We start from the raw sequence: 21,885 nt of genomic DNA, 5'->3' as shown, positions 1-21,885 counted from the left end.
TCTCTGAAATGTGTTTCGCCCACAAAGGCCAAAAGTCATGAATTTTTTAATATCTTTGTGGCTTTTACTGATTTAATTTGGTAAAAAAAAAAGGATAAAAATTCCAGGTAGAAGTTTAAAACAACAGCTTAGGGCTTACGGGGTTAATATAGTGCACTCCACCAGTTGTACCCTTGCTTTTCTGGGACAGACAACAGCAGAGCTACATACTGCAGATCTAGATCTACACACACATAATGGATGAGAGAAAAGAGAGAGAGATGCTTTCAGGCTACACCACTGAGAGAGCACTGAATCACATTTAACAGGTTTTTTTCAGCATACAGGAATTTCTTGTTTACCAAATGGTCAAAAATAAGAGGAAAGTGCAGAGACTCACTGCTTTTACTTTATGTAATCATAAAGGCTCATTCATAGCCAAAAAAACCCTGGCATACAAGTATGACTAATTACGCCTACCATAACCACTAATGGCTCAGTCACATTAAAGTAAAAATATCTATGTATCTATCTATTCATATTTCTATATCGATCTATATTTCTCTCTCTCTATTTATCTATGCGAATCTCTCTCTTGCAGTTTAAATTTAACCAATTCCTAATAGTTGCAGTGACTAACTTCTAGCAAACCACTTTCAATTGCAATTGCTTGCACAAGTTGCCTGGTCAGAGGCCACCTGTTTCCAAACAACTGTAGTCCGACACAGACTGACGGCGATCGCTCACAGACAAACTGGTAAATGTTTGCAAATAACTGCGATCCCAATTTATAAATGCAGATAAATTGCCAATATATTCCAATGAATCTGAGCTTGCGCCAGTCAGCCCAACTCCTTCAGTAAGGAGCTTGACTCATCTGGTTGCCAACTAGTTGTACGCTGGTTATATCCCTACATTCTTAAAGCATCTCTATGTGATGAGGAATTTCTGATTTTTTTTTTTTAAATTTCTGAGGCTCTGGGTGGACTCTAAATATAAATTTTTTTTGTACACAGACAGCAACAAATTTGTGATTTTCACCAACCTACGGCATTTAATTGCTAGTGTCACAAAAAGATTGCATGTAATCGCAAACTTTTCCCCATCCGAGCTCATTGAATTGTTTCTATTTGGACAAAAGCGGTCAGCATAACAGTAGGCTAATTAGCTACCTCAGCTCATTTAATGCCTGCAGCTTTTGTATTGCTGTATGACTGTATTGCTGAGGCCTGACACAAACACTATTATATACACAATGAAACACAGGCAGAACAACACACACAAACACCATCAGATTCCCACATTCTCATACACACATCGGCCGACGTCCTCCCACTTTTGTGTGCAACCTGGCGTCAACATCATCTCCTTGATAGAGCGGCTGGCAGCCAGCTGCCTGTATAGCTACATCAGCATGCATTATGGCAGAGATAAAATAGCATTTACCTGGGGAGAGCAGCAGCACAGAGCGAAACAGGTTTGACAGTGTCTCGATGTTTCTCAGCCTAGGAAATGACAACAGGATTGCTGTTAGACAGGGAAGACGAGTTAAACGAATTTTAAGGCCATCCCGTAAATACTGGTAGGTGGGAAATGAGATTAGTCTGGAGGTTTTAATCGGAAATAGGGGCTTGGGAGGCAGATGAAGAGTTCACTTATGAAACACTATACATCAGTTTCAGATAATAATATGTCACTGCCAGGAGATTTGTCATTCAATATCCTTCAAAGATAAAAATGTTTTCAACTAGCAAGATACAAAGGTTACAAACCATTATTTAAAATGTAGGATTTCTAAAAATAATATGAAATTTCTTGTTGGGGTTTTTTTTGTTTTAGCTGGTTTACACCAACCCAGGTTTACAAAACAAAAGATGGAAACTAAGGTGGGGAAACGTAGACTTATATTCTGTCAGGTATAGTTACAATACTGGCTTTCATATTAAACGCGACCACCCCTCTGAGCAGCCTGACGTCTAAAAACTGAGACTGTTTTTTCCCCCACTCTTGTATGACGGCCAATATGCTCACATCAGGCATGAGCACATAAGCTGCTAACCTGCTGTTCAAACCTTCTGTTTACAAGAATCCGCCAATTAAAAGAAACGAGGCTTAAATGAAGGGTGGCCTTTAAGAGAGGGGCTAAAATGCTTGTTTTAGACAGCGCAAACTGAGGAGCAGCACCGCAGCTCGTTATGAGGCAAATAAGGATTATTTTAACTACTTTAGTAAAACATAAGAATAAAAATATGCAGCTGGAAGTGAGCATAATAACTCCACATTACAATATATTTGAGCAATCCTAGAAGGTGACCCATTTTAAAATTTCTTCATGTTCCCAACACAACCAGTGAATTATTCACATTTTCTCACTTTTCCTGACTGGCGAGCACTTAACTAATTTAGTTCCAGAAATTCCCAGCAGGAAACCTGAATGGTAATTTTATGGAAAAAAAAAAGAAACTCTGCAATACGTGTGTGTGCTTTGAAAGACTTGCAATCATTTTCTTACTAATGATGTTCAACTCATTCTGGCATTTAAAAGAAAAATGTCCCCCATTGGGAGGTCTTACCTGCCAGAGTCCTCTTCAATCCTCTCAAAGGTGCGAGCCACTGCCAAGTAGGGCACTCTGGAGAGTGATGAACACGTAGTTAGCAGGCAAAGCATCAACACGGACAGTTTTCACACTCGCGGCGCTGAGCTGACTCGGCTATTCAGAGCGACTAGCAATTAATGCAACAGTAGAATAAGCTTTGATTCAAGGTTATCAAAAACCGCACAAAAATGACAGCAAGGAGGGCGAAGGTGACAACGCCATGTGGAGAAAAGTGTGTCGTTACAATTAGTTTGACAGAGAAATATGGTGGGAAGTGCAATTTAAAAAAAAATATATATATAATTTTATCTTTATAATTTTTTGCATATATTCTGGATATAAAGCTACTATATCCTAATGTGTTTTTAATCCTTACTGCGAAGCTCTGACATTCAAACTGTTTATTCAATTTCAGAAAAGAACACAATTTAATTCAGAGGCTGATATTTAGCTTTAAGAAGCAGCAGACTTCACCTGCGCACGGCTTAAAGCAGGTTAAAACAATCTGTACAGCAGTCGATCCGAGAATAATCCGAGCACATAAGCAGCATGCCTTACAGCGTGCCCTTGATATAAAATTCCATGATTTCCCTGTGATTACCCATTACTAAGTCAGAGCACTTCCCTGGCCTGAAGGTTTTCATTCCTTCAGTTTTTTCCCCTTATAAATAACTCGCAGATCTTCACAAAAAAACAAACAGGCTGGTGTTCACTTCAGTTTGGCTCAGAGGGAAGAAGGGAGAAAAAAAACAACAACCCCACCAACAGTGTGATGACTCTAATCGCTGTTGAGTGAAAACCTTGCATCCCAAATCTTGCCTGTTTAGTGAGTAGATTAGCTTTGTCTTTTATTTGACAGCCAGAAGTGGAGAGTAAAAGCAAATAATCAGTAGAGAAAGAGACAGGTGGACGTTCGACTATAGTTCCTGTCCACATTGCACTCCCAAGCTTTATTATTACCCTGCTTGGCATATTTCATGATAATCAATCTCAGGGCATCTTGTTTAAATAGGTCTAGGCACATAGGCAGGCTGTGATTTCTGTATTTACTTTAGGATTACACAAATTCTCCAGTAAAGGGAAAAAATAGGCAGCTGCCTAGTTAAAATAACGGCTGTTTTTCCCCAATGATCCTTCACATAAAATTCTCATAATTTCTGCCTTATGCAAAGCTAGTTGATCATCCCACATGCTCCCCTCCTCCTTCTGTCTTTCTTCTTTATATTTTACTGTCTGATGTCCAAGCGACTGGATTTGGTGGGTGGATAGAGAGGCTATCCACCCTGTGAAGAAATTATATTATTTTGGAGACATCTGGAAACAGGGAAAAGCAGTATACAGAAGCAGTGATAAAATATGTCTGAGAGGTGCCAGTAACTGATGCACGCTGGAAACAGTTAAAGATGCATATGTATTTCAATCAAGACATTCAATCAGAGAATTTGGGTTCCTATTTTTGCAGCAGATAGGTGACTTACTTCTGGCCCTGTTTCCAACAAGCGTTGTCCACGGGATGATAGTTTGGTCTCGATGGATCATAGTCTGTTTGTCCTGAGGTTGCCTCACTGAGGAAATAACACAAATTTTAAAAGATAAAATGAAAGAGCACATTTGTGTCCAACTAAATGATGGCAACAGCTGTTGCAGTCACTGGTGCCAACTCAGATTCCTTTGTAGGCAGAGAGTCACGCACACAATTATCATAACAATGAAACACTTTAAAAATGTGAAGAATATTTTGGAAGATATTCTAGTAGTTTTTCTGGTTAGCTCACAAAGAAAGAAGCTGAACTATTGCAAAGTTTATCCGAACTGAACGTGCAAGTAGATATTTAAAAAACCCAGAAAAAGTTCTGCATATTAAATAGAAAAGTGTTTCCATTGTCAGCAGTTATTGCTTCCAAAAACCAAAATACTGGGATAGTTTACAAGTTTAAACAGTCTCTCTTTTACTGCAGTAACATACAAGATGTTGAGTTTCTTTTCCTCAAACAAAATATCATTGTCTGAATTCATTACACAGAGATAAACTAACGCTGTGAACTTTCTTTTGTGTGCAATACCTGTCATTCCCAGAGTGTCACACACAAGGTAGTGATAAAAAAATAAATAGTTAGGAAGATGAAAAATGCATTCCCTGCTTTCCACAGCCAAAAATAGTTTGGATCTTGAATAGTTAACATGACCTCAAAATGACAAAGCTGGCTTATTTACATGTGGTAAATGCATTGCTTTCTGTAAGGGAGACTGAATAATTGCAAAAGCAATCATAATAAAGAGAAACCGATTGGTTTCCAGTAGCACGGAGTGCATGCCTGAGCTGAGAATACAACAATCATCATATACGGTGCTCATTGTAGGTGGTGCAGGAAAAGGAGAAATTAGCACAACTGTAAAAGTTGTAAATAATAGCAGTATGGAGCACCCTAATGACTCTCACACCGAGCTGAAATGAAACAAAGGCAAATAAATTAAACTAACGCCTGCGTTGGTCCTGTTGTCATGTATTATTACACTATACAAGATAGCGGTTTGGTAAATATGTATCTTGGGTATGTTTATTTGTCACATTTAATTTCACAAAAATAAGAAAACAATGTTCCAGTCTCGCCTGATGCTGTTTTACACATAAAGAAAGATTTCTGCTCTCTTAACTCCTGACAGTGCTTATTATTCAACACTGACACTGGATCAGAAATCAGAATGGGCAGATCCCGAAATCAAAGGCATCGGTATCGAGTCAGAAATGTAAAAGGCTGCTTTGAGTCCACCTTACTGACTGCTCACCAGCTTTATGGGCTTTGGTAAGGACGCATGGAGTATTGCTGGCTAATAAATCACATTCTTTGTAGGATAGAACAGAATAGCCTTTTATTGTCATTGTACATGTGCAACGAAATTATGGGTGCTCCACACCAGGTATAAAATATAAATAGTAAGACAGCAGTAATAAATAAACAGGTGAAATATATATAGAATCACAAGGAATATATAGAAACAAGAGGAATAGACAGAAAATAAGAGAAAGGCAGTCACTGGAGAACAGTTATAGTTCTGGTAATGGAACATCAGGAAGAAATTACGTTAAATAATGCAGAGCACACACTGCATTAGGAACCCCATTTAAGCCCAGTCTCAATGATGAGTTTTGCTTCTCTTTTGCACTGTGTATCACTGTCTGTTTACATGAAGGAGGGGCGCACGCGCACACACACACACACACACACACACACACACACACACACGCACACACACACACACACACACACACGTCGCAGCTGACTAACAGACTCTGGACTACAGTTTATTTGCGATGATGATGATAGTGTTCGTTATCCGTGTGTGCAACAAAATCTGCTCCCCTCTTCACCCCCAACACTTGTGTGCTCTACACTGAAGAGCTCTGCATAATTATAGTTGAGACCAAGTAGCTGCAACCAGCCAGGCCCTCCTCCTCTTCACAGCGAGCGAGTCTCTTTAAATCAGGAAGGAAGAGGAAAGAGGACAGCAGAACCTGATGACACAGCCCGTTTAATATTGAAGAGGTGGTGCACTCCTAAGCATGTTTTTCAACTGTAGACTAAAAGGTACAACTGTAGTGTAATGAAACAACAGTGCTGGTGTTAATATTCACTAGCAAATTTATATAAGTCAGCATTTCACAGACTGAAAATGGCTCAACACGACAGCAACTGTTTTAAATAATTGGGACTACTTAGATAAAACATTTATACGTATTTAAAGAAAAAGCTTGATAACGCCCACTCATCCACGCCTCCTGAGCCATTGAATAGAAATCTGTAGAATAGAAAGCGCACTCATTTATAAATATACACTGACAGATTTTAATCTATTTTGCTAATCCTATTACTCTTTTTATTTGTTTGATATTTTTAGGACTAGAGTAATCACCCAGTCAATCGCTGTTTTCCTTTTTTCCCTCTCGCTTAATTGACACTTAATCATCAGGAACATTCCTAAACAAAACAAGCACATCGCTGTAATGATGAGTGCAAGAGATAACCTTGGTTTCATTCACTTTTTAAGGTATCAATGTCATATACTATTGGATTTTTCGCATTTACTGCAGATCACTATTAGTTAACGCCAACAAAATGTAATGACAGCATCATTTCACCTGTTTTGGCTACAAGTCTTGATAGAGACTGCTCAAAAGCAGACAGTATTTCTCATCCACCCACCCAGCTGTGCCTTCACAGCCATCTTTTCTCTACATTTATTCTTTCAAAGCTCAAAGTAACCATGCATTTTACTATATCTTTACAAAACTGATAAAGGAACTGAATTCAGTGTTTCTTTGCGGTGTGAGTGCCTAGTTTGAATCAATAAAATATAACCTCTCTGGCAGCTACCATCAATCAACATAATAAAATGATTAGGTAGTCACTGAAGAATATAATGGAAATAATTCTCAGTAGCTGCTCTCCGTCTGCTCTTCTACACCTTGTCACTAAATTTTGATCCTTCTTCTTTTCCCCACATGCACGTACAGTTTACACTTTAGTAAGAAGGGGTCAGGGGTGAAGCTCAGCTGAACAGGCCAACATCTGGATAAGTTTAGTGTTCCAGCAAGATAACAAACAGGCAAGCAAGGTGGCAGGCTTATCAAGCCTGAGCTACCTGTAACCTCCTGTTGCGACTGTCTTACCCTTTCGTGTCTTTACTCTCCTCCTCTGACCTCTTCCTCTCTGGACTCGTCTTTTTTTCCCCCTCATTCTTCTCCGGCTTCTCCGTCTTCACTGCTGCTTTTCTGGGAGCTATCGAAGGAAATAAATAAAAGACAAGGTGAGGGTGATGCAGGGGTTGAAGTGGAGACTTATTTTACCTTGTTCTGCAAACTGATAAAAGCACAGTACATTCACATGCTGTTTTTTTATGCAAGCAAAGAACTATGCTAATTCCTTCTCACCAAAGAAACTGCTGATGGGGGCTTTCCTGGTCGGCTCCTTATCTTTCTGCTCTTTTGCTTCTTTCTGCCTTTTCACCGTTTGACTTTTCGGGCTCTCTTCTGTGCCTCGCGTGTCCTTTTCAACCACCTCCGTTTTGGCTACGGCAGGCCCTTTCTCATCATCATCATCATCATCATCTGTCTTCGGCTTTGCTTCATTTTTCTTTTCCGCCTCCTCAGCTTTCTCCTCCTTCTCATCAGGGCTCTTTTTCTCCACCTGCTCCTCTTTTTCTACAGTTTCTTCCTCTTTGCTCTTGTTCTCCACCTCCTCGTCCCCTGGGTTGTTAGCCTCGGTCACTGCCTTTTCCCCCCTTTCTTCCTTTGTGTCCTCCTCCATGGGTTCATCTGCGTTACCTACACAGGGGCAAGACAGAAAGGGAGTGGAGTCATTGAAGAGAAAAATGCCAGCAGGTTTACTGAGGGCAACCCAGTTTTTTTGTGAGCCCATGTTTGAAGACGTAAGAGCCTCTTTCAGTAAATGCCGCAGGTTATATTTCTGAGGTTTCATTTTCACCTGAAGAAGGCAGCTAAGAGAAATTACTATTGACAAACTTGTAGCACCGACTCCCAGCAGTCAGAGCTGGGGTCATGATACTGGCTGGGTAAGGAGGGCGGCATGAAACTTTAATTTTCTCATTCAAACGTTAAAGTAAGTGGTGGAATGGACCGCTAAACCCAGTAGTCACAGCTGGTACTTTACTAGACAACTTTAGAAAGAGACGGAGAGCCATTTCCCTGTCTGTGGAAAAAAAAGAGTGGGGGGGGCACCAGGCTGAGCTGCTGTCAATTTGGTTTTGTTTTTTCCCCCAAACACACTAAAGTGGTTTTCAAACACACTTCAGCTTTAACCTTGTTTAGCTCTTTCTCAATTGTGCAATACGAGCCTTTAACCTGCCATTTCCCAGATTTAAACTGCATGTGATGTGTGACTGACCACATGTGGATTCACGCTGAGAAAGTACAAGATGCTCTACCTATGCAGCAACCTAACCTAGACCAAATAGAGTATTTGCAGTAGTGAGAACACATGTGGAATGAACCGCTCTGAGACTGTTTCTAACCTTTTAGCTCTGGTGATGTGATTGGTTCAGTTTGTTTGCTCGTGTGTTAGGAGGACTATTCAAAAAGGTAACGGACAGACTCACTTAAAAATCTTGTGAGAAGCTGGATTTAGCACATCTAAGGATTAATTAGATCTGAACTCAGGGCCATTTAGAAGGACTGCTTATAATTGTGAGACAGGGCAAAACTGGACATTGCATCGTGTTTGAATAGCCTTCATCTTCTCAAGAAAATATCACAGACTAATATCAATGCACGTTTTGGAGTGAATTTTCAGCCCTGGTGGAGGCTGCTACACTCTTGGGCTGCTCCATTTTCTTCATAATTCTGCCTTTATTGAGCGTCTGTGTCAAAACTTAGACAAACCGATTAAACAAAGCCAAACAGGCTCCGTGGATGGTGAATTTCTCAGTTTGCATCTCACAGATGGTAAAAATGAACTTTGCTTTATCACAGTGCAGAGCTCCTACAGTTGCAGTAACAGACTGAAATCATTACCCTTTATCCTCAATCCTTTGAATCTCAGGCTGTTTTTGTTGCCTTTCTCTCCATTTGCGCTTCACTATAACAGTAGATTAGGACTGTCAAACATAAGGCTCAGGGGCCAGAATCGGCCCACCGAATAAGGAAAGGTAAAGGAGGGCATAATTTTTTTACTTTTATATTTTCAAAAGTTTTGCAACTTTTATTTTTTTTATTGATAAAGACTTCCCTCGTGGTCATTCGTAATACATCTCTGTAATACAGTAAAGTAATAAATTAACAATTAAATGGCAACAAGTTCCTTTTTTTCATCATCTAAAAAAAACATACATTTCTATAGTAAAGTCACTACGCAGTTGAACAAAAAGGACATTTTCTGTAAATTAACAAAAAGTTTCTGTTTTATAATCACGGGACAGTCTGGACAATGAGCTACCAAAACATTTTCTGTCATTTGAAATATTAATTTCTTACATAATCTTCTTAATTTCTTATTTATTTGAATCCAAAGAGATGTGCTGACAGATTTCTTTCATATGCTTCATAAGCATTTCTCAAAACTGAGACATACAGTTGAAATTGCACTTCTTTTTGTTATACTGAGATATCTCAGGGATTAAATGTGTAGTTAAACTCCAACTAGTGGAGCTGTAAAATGAGTTTAACATGCTCGCAGTAGTCTGTACATAAAAGATGAACATATACGCTCCTATGTAATCCAGTTTTAGCACGAAGGCTGTTTCACCATTTTTCTTTAGTCCTTTATTTGCAGAAGAGAATTGAGCATTAAGTTATGAACTAACATTAGCTGGCCCAGATAGAAGTGGACATCCATAAACTGTGTGGGATCCTGTGGGGTGTGACTCGCTTTTGTCCTCAACCACAAGTCAAAACTAAAGGAAATACACTTCTGCATTGTTTGAGATTATCTGTCAGTATCAGAAATTGTCACTTCGTCACTGTACCAGAATTCTCTGAACAACATACATCTATAGGACTACAACTAGACATTACTTTGTTTGATTCAATAGGCTACATTTTTTTGTTTTCCTCCACTCATCGTTAAGCTCAGAGAAAAAGGCCATGATGAAACAAAACACATGCCACAATTTACCAGAGCCCTGTGACAAAAGAGGACAGCAATGAAAATGTTCAATCTTTCACTTCAAATCTTTCAAATTCATGATTCAATAAAGAGGAAACACTTATTTGCGGAGCTGGAACTGAAAAGTGTTTGCCTGGTGATTAATATCTAATTAATTAGCCAAGTTGTTGCTCTTTATTATTGCAACCCAATCGGCCATAAAATTTCTGGAAACAAATGGCTGGATGAGACCATGTACAGCAAGAAAATAAGCTGTTTGGTACTGTGACACTGCTAAACAAAAAGTATTGTTTATGTGTTTAGTCAGGATGCAATTGAGAGTTTCCAAAACTGCATTTTAGTAATGATAATGTGCGAGTTTGTTAATATAGCATGCTGATTTTTTCCCCCTTATAGCCGATGTGTCTGTGCAACTTCCCCTCCCACGTGGACTTTCCAAACCTGTACAGGAGCCAAACTTGGTTATCAGACTCGCAGCAGAAGCGAAAGCATACCTTCACCGCTGGCACTGGTCTCCACACGTGGCCGTTTGTTTTGCTGACCCTGCTCCTCCTTGACCTCGGCCTCTTCTTTCTGACTGTCACTGCCACTCCCACTTTCGTTGAGCTTCCTCTTAGGGAACATCTTCCTTGCTGCACATATCAGGACAGACATTACATTAAAAGAAAATTATTTAAAAAAAGAAAGGAAAAAAAAAGTGGGAGGCATCCCAGCTGAAATCATGCTGGGATCAAACAGTAAGAGAATAAGGAGATGAAAACAGGACGAGTCTGCTCTCTTGCTGCAGATGTAGGGCAAGAAGAAGAAGGAGAAAAAAAAGGGAGAGAGAATCATAGATACATACTTTGCTAATGAAAACACTAATTCCATCCTGAAGAATATTATGCAGCACAGCAGCTTACGGTCCCAGTGTAAATTACCCTGCAATTTTATGCAGCAGTGGTGCTCGAGGGCAATTTCAGTTTTGGTAACACATCCGCCTCTGTTTTGGCCCTTGTTAGAGGTTCTAGCACAGGTAGCAGTGCTGATGTTTTTCTTCTGGATATTATAATGAAAGCATTAACCCAGGACATTAAGAATGCAATTTCTGGTCGAATTAGGGAGTTACTTTAATGTGATGTTTTCTCCAGCAGCGATGGTGGCGGGGCTCTTATTGTGGCAACGCACCACTGGTGAAAGCAAACACTGCAGTCATCAAAGACAAAGAGAACGGGACGATGAGAAGAGAACGAGACACTTTTACTGCTGCAAAAACTAGGATGAAGGAAACAAAGTGGGAGAGGAGGTGCTTCTCAAATGAAGACAAAGCTGGAATGCTAGAAAACTCTAAGCAGCTTAAATTCTCTGTTCAAACTCCAACGTATCTGGTGTTATATGGGAAAGACAGCAACGACAAAGAGCCATGTAAAAAAAAAAAAAAATAACTAGGCCATTCTGTTTCATTTTAAATGCAGATATTTGCACACATCATCTGATTAAGAATTTACAAACAAGAAACAGCAGCTCTCTTTCAGTTTTATCTTGCAGATGTGAAACATTCAAGCTGCTGTGTACCAACTGCGGCTATAAAATAATGATCACTACATATGTTTATGCTGTTTTTTTTTTTAAAAAGCCCAAAGTTTCTAAAGCTTGCAAACCCAAGAAAGCACCCAAATAAACACTGACAATCAGCTGCAATAATAGGACGACATGCTCCGCTGGTTCGATTAACTCCCAGTCAGCACAAACGATGCACTGCTAAGACAATATAGCAGTAATAATATTATTATCACAGTGCAAAGACGTGCAGAAAAATAATGATATAGGCTCCAGGAGGGTGTACTCATGGTGCAGCAGATGATGATTAATGATAGCGCAATCACGGTCTAGTCTTGTGGTTGTCAATCTAAGGCAGTCCAGAGTGTGGAAAGACAAATGAAAGAAAAGGGTGAAAAATGAACTTCGCCGCTTCTGGTGAACAAACTTCTTATGCATTCAGTTCGAGATAAATTTACTGTTTTCTCCCTCATTGTGAAATAATGAGTATTTGGAGCCATTAGGCGCCTGCTAACAAGTAATCAAATAAAACAGCTCGAGGCAGGAAAGCTATTAATCCTCTGCTGGTGTCAAAGTTCAAAATGGTGCAAGTTTGGAAAACGAGCTGAAAAGCACAATTCTGAAACAGCTTAATTAAGACAAAGTTAATAAAAATCTGTTCAGATGCTGACCAGTCTTGCGTTTGACGATCCCAGTGGGGGAGACGGAATTGGGAGTGCTGGGGGTCCCCGGTGAAGCAGAGGTGGCTGGAGTGGCAGGGGTGGTCGGGGTTACAGGCGTGGCTGGGGTCGATGGTGGAGACAGGGGGGTGGGAACGGCTTTAAACGCATCATCCTTCTGAAAGACACAAGCACGAGTGATGGTAAGCATTATGACAAGAGGCGGCATGAACAACAGCTTGAACAGGCAAAATGACTGCAGATCATGGTTTGTTTGCATGGCCGCCATCACCCACAGATATTACTGAAAATGAAAAGGAAGTGACAGCAACAATTGTCCAGCTGTCTGCAACAATATCATTTGGATCGCTGTGGATTGTTTGTGTGGCTCATCCAAAATGTGGCCTGTTCTGCTGAGGAATACGAGTACTGTGTATTATTTAGTTTTTTTATTGCTGAAATTGTTTATTGAATGTGAAATAAAGTAATTTGATGAAGACATGCAGTTTCTAATTTTTGAACTACGTTTTGGCAACCAATAACCTATGCTTTAAAAGTATCCTTAAATCCTTCAAGATTTTTTAGGACACATCTCAGGACTTTTGTAAATCTTTATGATGAAGAATATTTTGACCTAGTAGCTCATAAAAATGAACACAGGTGCTCATTTAGACATGAAGCCAACATGTTTAGAAGCCACAAGACTTATGGTAAGAAGTGAATCTCTAAAAGGGGTTTAAACACCACTGTGATAATGGGAGGCATGGCTTGAGAATTAAAAGTTTTAGAAGTAAAAATGGTTATTCTGATCCAAGACAGGCTCTAAGGGCTCCAAATCAAGACTAGAGTGAAGGTTTGCAAGAGGGCAGCATGGACCGCTGTGGAAACTGGATCAGCTGAATCCAAAGCACGATCAGGCCGAGGAAAAGTGAGCGCACTGAGAGAAGATCAATACGAGAGGCTTTGTTCTCTGAGAAACAGAGAAGCAAAGTCACAGATAACAGAATTAGCTAAATAAAGAACACAAGACTCCCTCCAGCAACAGTCCTGTCAAGAGAAGGCCGTCTAGCAATAGTCTCAGAGGATGGAAGGGTCTCTAAATCACATCTTGTAAGGGGAAACAAGGTGAAATGGTTGGGGTAGGTTAAGAAAGAAAAACCAACAAACACAGTGAAAGATCGACCTCTCCCCCCCCCCTCAAAAAAAAAAAAAAAGTACTGATGAATCTATGGCAGTAACAGGAAAGTTTATTGATTGATTGATTTTTCTGAAAATCGACAGTGCCCCTTATAATCCCTTATGTGCCTTATGTATGAGTTCTGGTTGTGTTTACTGACCTCGAAACGATTTTATGTGGTACACGGCGAAAATCTGTCAAATGTTTTAGTGCGACTTTGCTAAGCTACGAACCCGCACCGCTTGATGGATTGTCGGAGCATTACGGCTATCGTAGGCAGGCGCCTCGCAGAGTGATACGTACTGTGCTGCAACATAATATTACCATGTTGTGTGTGTATGACCTCTTTTTAAGTTGTGTGGATATTATACATGGTTATGCTGAGGATATGTCGGCCAATTTCCACTGGAAATGCCTTTTGGTTAAACTGTCAGCGAGGAATTTGCACTGTTACGTTTTTATATAACTTTAACACACATAAAAAACAGCTGCTTGTTTAAGTGAAAATACACTGATGGGGTTTTTTGCACTAATAAAGTTGTGGAGTTGCAAAGTATTTTGTCTAGTGTCAATTATATCGTCAGTTATGTCGTTATCGCAAATTTTCAAATGTATATCGTGATAAATATTTTTGGTCATATCGCCCTGCTCTACCTAATACCTTCGTCTATATAGGGTACATTACATTCAAACAAACTCTATGAAACGAGGTGAACCAAGGTGAATAGATACCAGGTAAAGCTGACAGAGGAAATCAGAGTTTGCAGCAATTTAAACAGATGAAAAACTTCAGTGAAAATTTTGCTTCATGCTGTCACAAAGCACCCATCAGCTGGGATTCTCCTCACAACACTGACAATCAAAAATAGAGAACAAGCTTACTGATGCTATTTGAGGGCAGCTGTAGTTGTATGGTTCAGTTTCACTTTGATATAGCGCAAAGGAACAAAGAGAGGTTGGAGAAAAGTGAGAGAAATGTATTTACAGCTCTCATCTGAACTCCTCCTCATCCTGTTGGCTTCAATAGCATTATCCTTTAGTCTCAATGCTAATGGTTTAACTTCAGAGTCCCATTTACTTTGCAGGTCCAGTCACTTGACTTTCTATTGCCTCAGATGGCCCTTTATGCATGACGTTTTCTGTGCATTTTTTTGTCAACGCACCACTCCTGACTTGACAATGAGGTCCTTGTGAAATGGTGATAGCGAGGCTGAGGTAATCAGTTTTTTGGATTAAGTGCTGCTGTCATTAAAGATAAGAGGAAGGCAAATACTATAGTTACTGACATTAATGAAATACATGGAGATTTTTGTTGAGATTCAAATTTTCCACTCCTTATTTTATGGAAATGTTCTGTATTACATTCAAAGGAGAGATATGTTTTATAAATATAATTATAGCACAGACGGTGAAAACGAAAGCTAAGAGCAAGAGATAAAAGCAAACCTGATCAATACTGAACATCAATTCGTTTGACAACAGCAAAAAAAAAAGAATAATTACATGAATAAATCCTGTCTAATCATTATAAGTAACAATGGTACTGGAGATATGCTTTAAAACTAGTTTACATCACAGAGGAGGGAATTTTTAAGTCTGGAGATGGACTGACTGAATTGGTCTCCCACCAACTTCCCTCAGAATAAAAACTCAAAAATAGAAGTCTTAAAAAGGAGTTGGAATGTTAGCAAAGAAATCAATACAAACAGATAAAAGCAAACCTGATCAATATTGAACATTAACCAGTCTGAACAGTTAAAAAGTCATAAACACGTGAATAACAGTGTTTAATTTCACATAACAATCACATTAAAATAAAAATCATTTGTTAAACTATTTTCATCCCCTTTCCCAGCTGAAGGTTCCCTTCTTTATAAAAACACCAGCAGCTCACTGAATTGGTCACATCTCCCACCAACTGGCCTCAACAACATAAAAAAAAAATATAATAATAGTTGGAAAGAGCGAAGAAGTCAAAACAGAAAGCCAAGAGCAACACAAACAGCCAGCTTCTGCCACAGCAAGGGGTAGCTGTAGAAAGGCAAACCGGATCATTATTAAGCATCGATCATCGAGAGCTGGAACAGCAAAAACTACATTTAAATCAAGCAAACTAATGATGTTAAACATCTGGATTCAAATAAAACCATATCACTACAAATTAAGAAGGAAAGGTGGCGTTCACATGAAGGGTTTCCTGAGAAAACATGCTGTTTCTCCAACATTGCAGGCTATTTCTAATGTTCATGTACCCTAATAATAAGTAGTTCAATACCATACTGCACAGTGCAGAAAATGTATTATTTACCAAGCTATTATCAAGCAAACAAACAATTTGGCATCACAAGATTACTTAAGGTATTTTGACACTTCATTTACCATTTTATAGACTAATAACAAATCGGATTATTAATTACTGATGAAAGTGATCTTTAGTCGCTGCCCTGCATTTATCTGCGGGGGAGCTGCTCCACTGCCAAGAGTGCAAGAGTGGATATATTAGTACCTTGTCACAAAAAATTAATAATTACACCCATATGAAAGGGATGTGAGGTGAGGGCAGCCTGACAAACATCATGTATCATCATAATCACTTCCCTCAATCAACAAATAGTGAATAATTGCTAACATACAACAAACAAAATAAACAGGCTGGTTAAGTGAAGTGTTTATCAAACAACAGGTGGCTGAAAGACAGCCAAAGCTGATAATCAGGTCTTTTCATTACATGGCTTATTGACAAATGTATTCAACATTGTGATTCACCATACAATTACTAGGCTTTTGTGTAGCATTGTTTTTCACCCTAACCAAACCAACAATAGGCACTGATATGCCTACAGGAGCCCTAAGAGACTTCATTACACTCGTTCAGCATTTGATGGGTAACACACTGTTTAGTGTTTCTACAAAGCATGCCTGCTTTTTTCTTTAGCACCATAACATCCCATCAATCTGTCAGTCTTTTATTGGTGAAAACGTCACTCACAAATTGCAGCTGATGTGTTGAATGCAACAGATTAAATGAACTCTGACGTCCCAGTTATAAAACCACATGTCGCTTTTACCTTTTCTGTTTTACCAGGAGCTTCTTTGTCTCCTTGTCCCTTGCTGGGAACTTGTTCTTTAACGACTGGCGCCTCGTCATCATCGCTGTCCAGGATTTGACGGCAGCGTTTCACAACCTTCTTGATGGGCGACTCTGCTTCCTGAACACCGTTCTGCACCTTCAGTGGACTCTTGACAGACCTGGAGATAAACCACAGAAACACACTTCAGATATCACAAATTTTAAATAAAGCACTAAAGGGGACCTATTGGGCTTATTTCCATCCCAATACTTTTTATTCTGTGCTTTTACTTGAGTAGCTTTGCATGATTCACAGGTCAACATATTATATAGCCTATTATTTATAAATAATGAATCTACATTAACACGGCCGGTTTTTTTAATCAAAATAAATTTTATATTAAACGGTGCATGCCCTGCTCTACTGTCACTGTAATCCACTGTTAGGTAGTTGCCAGGCAACCTGCATAGCATCATGATATAATATGTATTGTGATAAATCAGATGTCACCATCACAGAATTAAAATGATGCTTTTATAAAGTGTTATAGATCAATTAAGCATTTTTGGTGGGTGGTTGCCAGACATCACGATGACAACATAGGATATGATATAGATGGAAACCTTTAGGGTCCTAAGATGCATCTGTGTACGAAGTCTGGTTACTTAACTACTGCTTACTTAGCACTTTTAATTCTTATTCTTATTTTTATTTTCATGTCTATTTAAGGTTATATGACAGTATGTTTGCACTAAGCACTGCAGCAATTTCCTAATGTTGTAAACCTGCTCAACATTTGGCAATAAAACCCTTTCTGATTCTGATTCTTGTGTAGAAAGAATTCACAAACAAACAAACAGAAAGAGACTTTATTTATTATAGTTAGAGATAATCTATATGCATAAAATAATCAGCAATTAAAACTTTAAAATTAATAAAGACTGCTGCTGGAATAACTGCTTCCAAAAGAGAGGGGACCAGCTGTGCGAGAGAAGCTGTGCAAACAGCTTGTTTGATGAAGGACTTTTATTTACATTTGTGTGAAAACACTGAAAAAAACAAACAAAGAAAAATAAGTATTCGCCATTCAGGGTTTATTTTAGTCAGTGTGCTTTACAGCTGAACGCTGGACATGCCATCACTGACCCAAACAGGCCAGCATGTCTATATATCTTCCTTTTTTTCCTTTTTTTTTGGGGGGGGGGCAGTATAGCACCAATTGGGTCATTGGTTACACTCAACCCTGTTTATTTAGCTTCACCTGGACCTTGGAGCTCATCATCTGTCTGAAACAAGCCTGTTTCAGGTCTCCCACTCCTTTTACATCTATTTATATATTTTTAAAGGTACACTTTGCAATGAGCTTCTGCAAAGTTTAACTAAAGCTGTGACCACCAGGGGGCAGTATTTTTTGCTAACTTGTGTATTGTTTACAGATATGTGAAACTGTGATACTTCTTTTTTAAGCTACACTAATTTCCTCAACAGACTTGGTCTTTTGCTATGCTAAAAAACAAGCACTAATAACCTGCCAGACTGCTAAAGATACACTGAATACACAAACCTTTACAGAGTATTAGATAAAAGTACAGTGCAGCCCTTGTTCAACTTGAGCTAAAATATCTTCTCTCTGTAGATATTTAGGACATAAAGCCATTGTTCCTTCATATAATATTGACAAATTCATTTAAACTTGTTAAGTTTTAAACTGTTTTAAACTCGCAATATTTAAAAAGGCCACCTTTAGGAGACTTGATCGCCCATCACAAACAGAAGGCTTAAAGAGCTGGTTTACAGGAACTACTTACATGAACGCTGACTTTATTATTCAAAACTCTAATTGTATTTGATATAAACAGCCACCATTTTAACAGTATATTAATGACAGAAAACAAGGAAAAGCATAAAAGAACACTTTAAGGTTAATTCACGTGGTAATGTTGACCCACAAGGTGCGATATTAGGCATTTTTACAGGATCAAGTCAACAGTAAAATCTGTCATAAAAAAGAAAACCTATAAAATCAAAGTAAGACTCGTAAAAAGAGGTCAAAGCAATGATGAGGCGATCATTACAGAAAGGAAAGTCAATTAAAGTGAGTTTTAAGACGTACTTAAAAGATTAAAGAGTCTAGAGATAATGAACATTTTATCACCAAAGCAGCTCGGAGATGAGAAACTGAAGTTCTCGTCTCTTCATCTTTTGATAGGAACAACTGGACACAAAGTTTCACTCAGCAGCGAAGATAACTGCACATACGCCACGCGTGGGTGGGCTTTCAACACAAAAATATGTTTGAAAATGGTATCAGTATGCGCCGTATCAGCCACCTCGCTTTATGCTTCTGCCTGAATACAAATGCAGGTATTTTAACTGTATTATAGGCAGTAAAAATCTCCATCCTTCTGATAATATGACAGTTTTATTATGTGGTTTATTCCTTAAAATAGCCCTGTTTGTCCAAGTATAAGGATATTTGCAGCCCAATTAAAAGTTTTAAGGGTTCAAAATTGGCCTTGATGCAGTGACTATGTTACGAATGAGTACATTAAACTCCACTAAAACAAAAGCCAACTCTTCTAAGTTCAGGCTATGTAACTATTATGAAAACAAGACATCTGAGACAATAACTATTAATAAAAAACACTAACAGTTATTACTTTTGCTCTGCAGTCCTTTTCCCAGTACAAGTGCCAGACATAGGTGTGCATTTGCACCTCTATTAAAAATCAAAGACACTCAGCTGTGGCTTGAATTAAGATGAGAAACAAAGAGAAACCGGTGTAAATAACAACAGTAAAACTAATTCAACAAAAGTCTAATTAGAAAAGATATACAAAAGGGTTTTTCTGAAGGTTTAATAAAAATGTATAATGTTTAAACAGTCGAGGTTTTACAGCAGCAGCCGCCAATGCAGAAGTTTTAACTGACTGCACCGTGATCACGTTATGCAAAGTCTGAATCTTCATTCTTTGAATAAGATGGGACTTTTTGGGCCAAGCAATTACTATGTAAGGTAAACCTGAGGTTTTAAACTGATCTATCCTCAGAGAAGCAGCACGAGCATGTTCAAAGCTTAAAGAAAACAAAGAGGTGCAGGATTTTCATACATATACATCAAAGCTGACACCAGGATCATGATTTTTAACTCTTTTGTTTCCAGGTTTTAGGCTTTAGTTAAATAAGGTAACACCTACTCTTTGCCTGAACTATATACAGACCAGACATGCTTACATGTGGAGTCAAACTATAATTTGTGTCTAGATTAATTCAATTGATCTGAGAGATTTAAAACACCCCAGTGTCAAAGCTAAATTAACAGTGATTCCAGGCAGCAGACTCTAGATAAGTCTTAACTCACTTTTTCACAGGCTCCTCTGCAGCTTTCTTCTGAATGTCCTTGCTCTTGGGCTGAAAGAAGGATCTGTAAAAAGACCACAAAAGCATTCACTGGCTTGATACATGTTTATACCAACACATGTCTGTATTTAGTGCATTAAAGTGTAATAAAAATCGGTAATAAGACCGCACTTTTACAATAATACAGAAAAAGGTTTGCCTGTTAATTAAAAACTTGCTGAATCACAGATTACCATCTTTGCTATCTAGTGTTAGAGCAATGTGGTTCCACTGATCACAGCCTCTATAAGGCAGGAAAATAACCTGCCTTTAAAGATCATTTATACTTATATAGCTATGATATCGTCTGTGTCTGTGCTGGAGATAAAACTACCCTATTTTCCAAACAAGTGACGCAGATAAAAGCATGCTAACGCTAGCTTACAGGTAGTCCGATTAACACCGAAACGGACATGTTTTTGTTTGTTTTTTTAGTGTAACCCCCTGTAAGTCACACATAACCCCCCGCCCGCCCGCCTGATCACCACTCATTACACAGCTAACTCTTCTAGTGCACAGACACAAGAATCGTCAAGCTAGCGCTAATTTCCAGCAAGCTAACTGCAAACTTTGGCTTGCACTTACGCGATGCTCCGCTGCATGTTGTTTTTAAACTCTTCCTTCACCTGATACCCGGTTAAAACAAACGTTTAAATCGCAGCAAAACTCCAACATTCACATACACGAAGACACCAACTCCCGCGCTGCAGAGGGGCAAAATAATAACTTGGAATATTCGGCGCCAAAAGTTGTATCTCAGCCAAAGATTGTCAGAGGAGAAGATGACTCGCTACGGGAGCCCAAAGCGAGCGGTTTCCGCTCGGTACGCATGCGCACTCACGTACTTGGTTTACCCAAAGAAAAATATATTTTTACTGTAGCTACACAAAATGTATTGAATAAAACTACTCTGTTGCTACTAATAAGATGTGACTGTGCTTAGTCAAAGCTTCTACGCTACTGTTAAGATAGTATACAACTCACTATGGAATGGACAAGATGAGTAAAATATAACAAAGCTAATGGTTTGCTATGTTCATGCAGGTATATAAAAAATAGTACTTTAAATTTTTGTCAGACTTCTCTTGCAATGGCTGCATGTTTCCCGATGCAATCTGTATTAAATGGTACCTGAATTTAATTCCTGGTGTTTTTCAGTCTTCCCAGCAAGTACACATCAGAGGCCATGACTCATAATGAGGAGGAGAACATTTTGAAAACCTAAAACACTTTTAAAGTCTGCAATTTACACTGCCAAAATGGTGCCAAGCAAGCTAAAAAGGCATGAGGGAACCAGGGTCAGTCTGATAAGGAGGTGAATGCCAGTTATATAAACTGGTAGAGCAACGCAGAGTAAAGGGGGCTTGATCTGACAGCAGAACCAGCAGAGATAGAGGCTATTTTTTTTAGTGACATGAATATGAGCCTTGACATTTTGCCTCGACCTTTGGTGGATCTTGGGTAAAAAAGGTTTGAAAACCTACAGTCATTCCAAACCAGGGGTGTCGACCCCTCTTTAAAGATAGTATGAGCCCTCTGTATGGGGATCTGCACAGCCTTTTTAATCTCATTTCTGCAGATATTCAGAAAATATTTCTCAACTTATTACAATCCGTAATATTCAAAAGTAAAGTTTGGCTTTTATTGAAGGGCCAGAGTGTCCTGATGGTTAATGTGTCACCAAATTAACCACAAAGTTACAAGTGGACTACCACAAGTAAAAGAAATACACATAAAACTGTGAGAAAGTGGTGGAAAGTGAATGTCAAACAGCTTTCCCCAATTTTTGTCAGTCATTTTCTTTGTCATTTTTGAGTTTTACATGAAGTGTAGCTCAAAAAGTGA

At 38.8% G+C, this 21,885-nt stretch overlaps 1 protein-coding gene across 1 annotated transcript in view; it reads right to left on the bottom strand.

Annotated features, from left to right (window-relative positions):
• Window positions 1-20,828, bottom strand: part of lig1 (ligase I, DNA, ATP-dependent) — a 65,005-nt gene extending 44,177 nt beyond the window's left edge. The window contains exons 1-10 of the mRNA XM_040014381.1: window positions 20,626-20,828; window positions 20,003-20,065; window positions 16,639-16,819; window positions 12,406-12,571; window positions 10,690-10,827; window positions 7,507-7,899; window positions 7,246-7,354; window positions 4,055-4,141; window positions 2,553-2,609; window positions 1,426-1,484 (exon numbers count right to left, since the gene is read on the bottom strand). Coding sequence (XP_039870315.1) covers window positions 1,426-1,484; window positions 2,553-2,609; window positions 4,055-4,141; window positions 7,246-7,354; window positions 7,507-7,899; window positions 10,690-10,827; window positions 12,406-12,571; window positions 16,639-16,819; window positions 20,003-20,065; window positions 20,626-20,642 — 1,270 coding nt within the window. The 5' untranslated portion in view covers window positions 20,643-20,828. The remainder of the gene's footprint in view (window positions 1-1,425; window positions 1,485-2,552; window positions 2,610-4,054; window positions 4,142-7,245; window positions 7,355-7,506; window positions 7,900-10,689; window positions 10,828-12,405; window positions 12,572-16,638; window positions 16,820-20,002; window positions 20,066-20,625) is intronic.
• Window positions 20,829-21,885: the final 1,057 nt, after the last annotated feature.

Source organism: Simochromis diagramma, unplaced genomic scaffold (assembly GCF_900408965.1).
Source record: "Simochromis diagramma unplaced genomic scaffold, fSimDia1.1 OVJJ01000205.1, whole genome shotgun sequence".
NCBI classification, from domain to species: domain Eukaryota; kingdom Metazoa; phylum Chordata; class Actinopteri; order Cichliformes; family Cichlidae; genus Simochromis; species Simochromis diagramma.
The sequence above is the reverse complement of the archived record's forward strand: the minus strand, read 5'-3'. Positions and strand labels throughout refer to the sequence as shown.